Below are 8,141 nucleotides of genomic sequence, written 5' to 3' on the forward strand. Positions count from 1 at the left end.
ACATGGCCTATAGATTAGATGCTAGGAATAAGACTTGCCATAGTGTTAAGGAGTAAGGACACACATAAAGTGCACAAACACACACAATGAGCTGTGATTCATGATATACTACCTGAACTATTCAGAAAAAGTAGAACATGTTACACCATCTTCGAATATGCTTTAAAAAAAAAAAACCATCTGTTGACATGTTAGAATTAGCCGATCAAAAAAAGAGAGGAGGTTAGGTTAGAATCGAAGGATTTACTGGAATTCTAAGAATTCAACCAAGTCGGTCATTTGGCTAACAACGACGAATCCTTGTCGAGTTTGCTGTCGGTTACAATTAGCTATTGTTTCACATTTAAGGATAGTCGAAAAGGTCAGTGAAGAGACGTGATTGCGCGAAAATAGCAACCCACGCAAATTTGAATCCAAAAACTGGAAAACGGGTAATTTGACTAGAACGGACCGGGAAATACAAGGAACTTAAACAGAACTAGAGAATCAATTTAGCGTATTTGCCAACCTTGAATTTCTCCTCGAAACGATCTCAGCGGCCCAGCTCTTTCCTATCTCCGTTTGAAATTTTCCTGCAGAACAGGGGAGAAAAACTAAACATACACGGTACGGGGGAAGGGAGGTAAACTTAGAGTAAGTCGGTAGTCTGATAGTAACAATACCTGCTGTCGAAAGGAAAAACTCATCCAGCACTTTCCCATGTTCTGCACCCTCAACATAACATGTAATGTTAGAAATTAGATAGTTCACTGGCACTACATCCAAATTCTCAAATAGGCAACCATCAGTTGACTTATTTGGATAGAAGAAGGATTTGGTCTAACACTTTTTAAATTTAGAAGATACATAGGCATGGATCGTTAGGAAGGCAATAGAATGCCATCGGTAATGGTACAACCAGATACCGAACGATAGGACTACTCTTTAAGATGCATTTGAAACAATTTTCGCCCCAAGAAAAAGCCTATACAAAGACCCCAACTTTATGTTCCAAATAGACTCGAGCTGTACGGTGTTAATTGCAAACAACCAAAACAAATACCACAACTGAGTATTCATCCATGTCTGTGCTCTTCTCCCTAACGTAAATCATTGATACATGTAAAACATCCTGTGACGCACACGTGTTTTGGGACTCCAAGAAGTTCAAGTCATGAATCTATGAAGAAATTTTCTAGAGTAGAAAATCAAATTGAGGATCTTCCCCAACCAGGTGTATCATGCCAGGAAGTGAAGACCCATAAGAAAAAATAACCTAAGCATTGCCTTCCCAGTCCCAAGACCATATGAAATTCCAGTAATATCGTAGATTCAAGGGCTGAACTTAGTCTCACAAGCAAGTTAGAAATATTATTTCGTAGACAAATCAATTGAGATAAGAGATTATGAAAGAAGTAAAATCATCAAAACTCAACTACAGTTAAAGCTTTTAGATGAGTTGGTAGTTAACAATCTAATATGGTATCGTGTTGAAGGTATAAATAAAGTTGATAAAGCTGCCCCTCTCTAACAGCTTAAGCTTTTCGATGAGTTGGTGGTTAACAATCTAATATGACTATTAAATTAAATATATCATGACTATACTAGAACTGAAAAAGAAACAGCAAAAAAGAGGTCAGTTGTGTTTGAAGCTTGCAGCTTGCCCTAACAATTTCAATTCTGAAGTCACATCAGATGACTTAACTTCTGAACAACTGACTTTAAAAGAAATTGGACTGGCATTCGATTATAAGAGATTCAGTAATCATGTCGCCAAAACATAACAAAGAACACGACATAAACACCAAAAAGGTAATTATATACATGTACATTAACCATTTGCAAGATCAATAACTTACCCATTTCATATTCCAATGCTTGCAGAATCATTTCAACCTGGAGAAGAATGACAATTGGTTAGAAAAACTGAAAAGGACTTTGGGATTGGCTCAAGACTGTTAACATGTTCACACAAGCAATATTATGTCATACATGGGCATAAACATAGACAGACAGACACACAAAACTTGAAACAAGCTAATTAGCGGTCACAATGACCATGGGCAGTGCTAGCTTACAGATAAAGGTAAAATCAAAGATCCATATTTACTAACAATCGCAATCCCTTCTGTCAATATCAATTCCAAGTAAAACACAAAGGAGTAGTAATTAACTATCTCTTCGAACATTGAAATGCCGTCAGAGCCTCCAAATCTGACCCTAATTCACATGTATTACAGATCTGTGACAACATGATTCACGTTTTAAATGACCTCCAAAGCTTAGAAATTTACATGCATTACTGTACATCTAATTTACATCCTGTTAGATTAGAAATTTCCCCCAAAGCTTAAGCTATTAGAAAATGAACCCAACAATGTATATCAAGCTATCCAATAGCCTCCCTCATGTGCAGAGAAGAATAATGCGAGCGGGGAACAAACGTGACATAGACTATGTTACATGGACTTGGGTGCGAGTGCAAATCCAAGTGTCGGACCTTCCTAAACTTAAATCTTAGGATACGCGGATATGTGTCCCCAACTTGGGTACGGGTATGGGGGCACGTCCCGAACTCTTGTTTGTATTATATATTGCATAATTTTCTCAGATTATGTACCGTAAACTATGTTTACAAATGCATTTAAACAAGAAAGGGTTAAGAAAATTTTGTTTTTGCTATTTCCCCATTTCTTGTCTATGTGAAATACTCGAATTATTGCTTTTCTAGCTAATATGATATTCCTTTTCTGTAAGTATCTTAACAAGTTGAGGATCCGAGTGTCCAAAAGGATACGGGTGTCGAACACATTGACACAGGTATTTGAGCCAAAATGAAGGATCCATGTAACATAGGACATAGAAACTTGAACCCAAGATCTCTCAGAAACCAAACCTCTGATATCATGTAGGATGACCAATGGCCCCGAAAGCTTCAGTTGTTTGGAAATGGGCCTTCTAACGTATATCCACCGGTCCAACACCCACCATTTCTCACGGGGAGAAGGGATGGGTCCGATGGGAGGCCAGGTTACAAGATATCTCTACTAACTGCTTTTTGAGATATAACTTACTATAAGATATCTCCACTAACTGCTGAAATCCAACTTAACTTAGAAACATAATTTTTTTGAAAGAAACTGAATATCGATAGAGATTCAGCGAAATGCTTGTCCATGGGCGGGCACAAAAAGGAGAACGAATCGGGTCAGTCCAAATAGACGAAGCTTGCTAAGCCTATTTGGTACGCGGCATACGCCTAAATGTTTTGATGGACACGTGACATTGATCAAACCCCAAAATGTGGTGTCCTGTGGTTCTTTCCATCAACTGTCAAGCAGATGTTTGTTGCCACTCACTTTGTCAAAATCTTTCACAAGATTCGCCTCGACTGAAGAATTATTCTCATACTCCGCCCATAGTTCTTTGATCTCTTCAGCTGCAAATAGCAACTATAGGGGTTAGTTTCAGGTCGATGAAATGAGCATGCGAGCAATTCAAGATAGCAAGGTATACAGTACCCCTCAGCCCTCCACTGAGAACTTCACACATTTCATTTAAAGCTGCCTGCTCTCTTCTGCTCTTTTCTTCTTTAGGCACACCATCAGATGGTGTTATATCTCCAACAATTGCTACAAAAGTCCGTCATGCATCTTAAATTCCAAAACCTCAATTCAACAAACCAAAAGACGGAGCTAATGTTTCCAAATTAAGATACCAAGGCAGGACCCAACAGATAAAAGTGGTGCAAACTAGCACTGTGCTCGCAGGTCCTTATGGGATCACTCTTAAAGAGATGACTGCATCACGTTTCAAAATTTGAAAAAGAAAAATTAAAATCTTGCAGTTGAAACAGTTAAAAGAACTTCATCAATTATAAATGCATTACATCTGACTCTGAGGCTCCTGCAGACTCGCAAACTGCAGCTTAAATCAAGGAACGTTGATACTAGACTAAAGTGAAGAGTCGTCTCAACTGAAATCAAAGAGTAGAAAAGCATTGCAGCTGAAATAAAACGTAATGTCCAAACTGATTTAAAATAGTAAAAACTGACGTGCTAAGGTAAATCTATCCTTGATACTGGCTGAACTTTGTCACGAAAAGGTCAAGCATCAACCACAAAATAAGATGTGAACAAAGGAAATAATGCGTTTGCACAATTAAAAGCCTGCTACAACATCAACCCAGTAACCCACACTAGATACTTCCTAAAGCTTAACTCTCAAGTTAATAAACAACAGGTTAGAGAAAGTACCCCAACCCAATCCCTCAGAACTCTTGAGAGAACCAAAAAAAGTCCATCTTTGTCATAGACCTTAGTCTATCCATCTTCATCTTAATGAAATCAGTCTTGGAAGATTACAATTTTCAACATTGGATACGAAAAACAACATAAAATATAATAGATTCAAATAGTTACCTTCAGCAATATCATGTACAATTGCCATCTTGATACATCTGTTTGAATTAAAAAGAAGACAAAAATTAGTTAACTGACTTGGAACGCACATCAATAAATAATAGCAGTTATCTTTCCAGGTGATGACGTGTCATGCCATGTAGGGTACAAAGTACCTAAAATATCAACAATTGAAAAGGGGGAAAAAATTTGTTTGGTCAGGGAAAGGTAGATCGACCTCCGCTCTTAGTACAACAAGGCTTCAAAGGGCAATAAAAATAAATTCAACTACAAGTCAAATATTTCCATAGCAAATGACTTTTAAAAAAGCATGTTTGTTTTCTAAAAAGACTAAAAGGAGCATGTTCGTTCACTTTTCTTGACACAGAAAAACTCAGGATAAGAGCAATTGTAGCAAAAACGATTTCAGTTTTCACAGAACATATAAGCAAATTCAATGTCATGGTACTTTTGAGGACAGTCTTAAAGAAAATGGAGAGTAAGTCTTCATCAATTTGACAGTAGCTAACCTTTCCCTGTTCACACCAGGAAGGTCACCGACAATCAAAGCCATCAATGACATACGATACATATGATCAGCAATAGACTCAGGACCCTTTATCCCATGATTGATCCATCCCTTCCGCTTTGTGGTCTACAAAAAATGAGAGAGAGTTAATAAGCTCACGTCTATGGTAGATATAGAGAATTGAAAGACAACTGGGAGCAACATAACCAAAATTACCACACCTAAATACAATTGTCAAACAAGAAAAAGAATACTACAATGATTCAAACATAGAAGACATAAACCATTAAATGAAATCAGAGCAAAAGGAATCACGATTGAATTTGCTTCCAAAAAAGAAACAACGTACTTCACTTCCCATTTCGTATTCAAGTCTCCCTTATATAATACTCCTACCATGAACCAATCAAAACCCATAATTGTTCAATTCTTATTATCCTCTACCCAAAGTCGAACTTATCCTTCAATGGCATATTGCATTTTGACTGAAAACGCAAAAAGCCACCAAATTTGATCAGATCATAACATCACAACCTTACTCACATAATCGGACTCTCAGCTCCAGCACTCAATCCTATCCTTGCACTGCTCTCACACTCTCAATCATCCCTCTCGCGAATTTTAGTAGCTTGGGACGTACTTTAAAGACGCTTTCACCTTTCCGCTTATGCACGCGCATGCCCACTATGTGACTTAAATCACAACAAACCCAAATTTCTCCTCAAATTATGTGTCTCAGGTCACTCGCTTGACAGGTGGAGGAACATTACCCATGTAACCCACACTCTTTCAAAGAGTGGGTAATGTCTCTCCAAAGGAGCAGACCTAATATTTTAACCAATCACAATTGAGTTCAATCCAATGTTCACCCTAGGTAACAAAATCAAACACAACCCAACTACAACAAACGTCCAATCTCACCTAATCAATCGGGCCATAAAACAAGAAAGGCGTACAATACAGTGAAACAAATCAAAAGAAAATCAAATTAAATTAGTAGATCAGGCATGCAAATCAACAGCAAGTGCAATCAAACCCAATCGAGGACAATGCAATGTTACCCGAGGTAACAAAATCGAACGCTAAATCTTTCAATTACAATCATGGAGGGCCTCTAGTGTACAACGATAATCTTAAATTCGCGAGTAAGTACATAATATAGCTCAACCAAATAAAATAAACTGGACCCATTAAATTATCAACCAAAATAAATATTCAGAAATCCTATTGGTACCGACGGGTACCATAGGGAAAATGTACCGACGGCCGCCGGACGGCCGTCTTCGGCCACCGGACGGCCGATCCGAGCCGTCCAAAAATTTTAAAAAATAAAATCGAGTGGGCCTACGCGAGAATCAATGGCATCCGAGGTGTGTAGGGTACTTGATCCGAGCACCCATTTTTCGTGTATATTTGTATATACGTGTATATACACGAAAAAGGGGTGCTCGGATCAAGTACTCTACACACCTCGGATGCCATTGATTCCCGCGTAGGCCCACTCGGTTTTATTTTTTAAAATTTTTGGACGGCTCGGATCGGCCGTCCGGTGGCCGGAGACGGCCGTCCGGTAGCCGTCGGTACATTTTTCCTATGGTACCGTCGGTACCAATAGCACTGCTCATAAATATTTTACGTTGTAGGTCTAGCTTACAAACTTTTTTCTAACGTTTTTCATGTGAACCTAAACAAAATTTCTGCAGCCGCCCCCGGATACAACAAACGTCCAATCTCACCTAACCAATCCAGCCATTAAACCTGATCATATTTTTTTTTATAACTTTAGTGTTTGGGTCAGCTCAGGAGCACCTCGACTAAACTGGGACCAGTCCCTCACTTGGGCGGGGAGACCAAAATCAAATCTATAGATCAGGCATGCAAAATCAGAAGCAATTGCAACCAAACCCATTAGCGGAATAAACAAACCTTGAGGCGATGGCACAGCGTGAGGAAATCGATGGCCGAAGAAGACGACGGAGCTTCTGCGCAATCCGAATGGGCCACGGACTTGGGTCCGGGCCCTGATTCAAAACCGTCGACACCAAAGGCCCGTTCGGACCCACCCTGGGCCCGGACCGAGACGAGCCTCGGGCTCGGAGGTTCGTTGGTGAAGGGCAGGTTAGGCGAGGGTTGATGGGATCGGTGAGGGAGGGAGCGGTTCAGAGGGAGGGAAGAGTGGGAGGAGAGGGAGAGAGAGGAGCTGTTTGCTGCCATTGCTAGAGAGAGAGAGAGAGAGAGAGAGAGAGAGAAATTTGTTGTTGTTTATGTTTCTGGTTTTCCGAGTCAAAAAAAAAAAAAAAAATTGATTGTGTTTGGTGGGACGGGGCCGGAAATGGTGCGCCCGACGCGAGTTTTGGTCGTGAGAGGAGAGAAAGAGGGGTCTCTTTTCTTGGTCTGTGGTCAGTATTCTGAGTATATTCTCCCTTGCTTTTTGTGTATTTTTGTTTGGACTTTTTTTTGGTTATATCCTTATCAAAAAAACATGTGTATTTATTTTTTGAGTTTGCTCATGAATATGTTTAAAAATGGGTAAAAGTGATTTTTTTTTACTTTTCTAAGTAATTTCGTTGAGACGAATCAATAATTCACAAAAGGTTTGGTGCAGCTAACAAATGAGGGAAAAAAAATTAAATAAGGACAAAACGAGAAGGAAAAATCGCAAAAAGATAAGAGGAACGGGGCTAAGGCTCTATTTTGGAACTTATGAGAAAGGGAAAAATAAAGGAAAAATAATAAAAAAAAAAGAAAGTGAAAATTTTGTGGAGGAAAATATACTGTGCTCAAAACACTAAGAACAAAGTTCCTCCATTTTAGGTTTGCCCATTTTTTGACTTCTCAATATGCGAAATATTCATATATTTTGAAAACACTGAGAACAAAGTTTTGTGAAAATACCATGTTATCATTGTGCCTGAATTTGGAGTGGCAAGTGTGATTGAAATGGAGGGACAATTTTGAATTTTCAGAATACTAGAGGTCGGGGCACACTCGATACATGTGCAATCCAAATTTTGTGACTACATTTTATATGCTTTCGAGTGCCTGTAATTTTACGTTTGTTCATGACTCATACTTCTATTAATTTCTATTATACGGTGAAGAGTACAATGTTGATTGTCAGGATAGATTATTATATATATAGAAGGCGTGGCACGCGGGATGTTTGTGCAAGTGATCAAACAAACATATCTTTGTATGACCTAATAATTAACCAAAATAATGGTACCTACAAC

At 38.8% G+C, this 8,141-nt stretch overlaps 1 protein-coding gene across 1 annotated transcript; it reads right to left on the minus strand.

Moving 5' to 3' along the window:
* Window positions 1-223: 223 nt before the first annotated feature.
* On the minus strand, window positions 224-7,297 carry LOC131300978 (uncharacterized). The gene is made up of 8 exons (XM_058327057.1): window positions 6,835-7,297; window positions 4,910-5,034; window positions 4,401-4,438; window positions 3,501-3,611; window positions 3,339-3,418; window positions 1,839-1,875; window positions 663-704; window positions 224-572 (listed from the first exon to the last, which is right to left on the minus strand). The coding sequence occupies exons 1-8, from the start codon at window positions 7,120-7,122 to the stop codon at window positions 487-489; spliced, it is 807 nt and encodes a 268-aa protein (XP_058183040.1). The 5' UTR covers window positions 7,123-7,297; the 3' UTR covers window positions 224-486.
* Window positions 7,298-8,141: the final 844 nt, after the last annotated feature.

Source organism: Rhododendron vialii, chromosome 9a, assembly GCF_030253575.1.
Source record: "Rhododendron vialii isolate Sample 1 chromosome 9a, ASM3025357v1".
NCBI classification, from domain to species: Eukaryota; Viridiplantae; Streptophyta; class Magnoliopsida; order Ericales; family Ericaceae; genus Rhododendron; species Rhododendron vialii.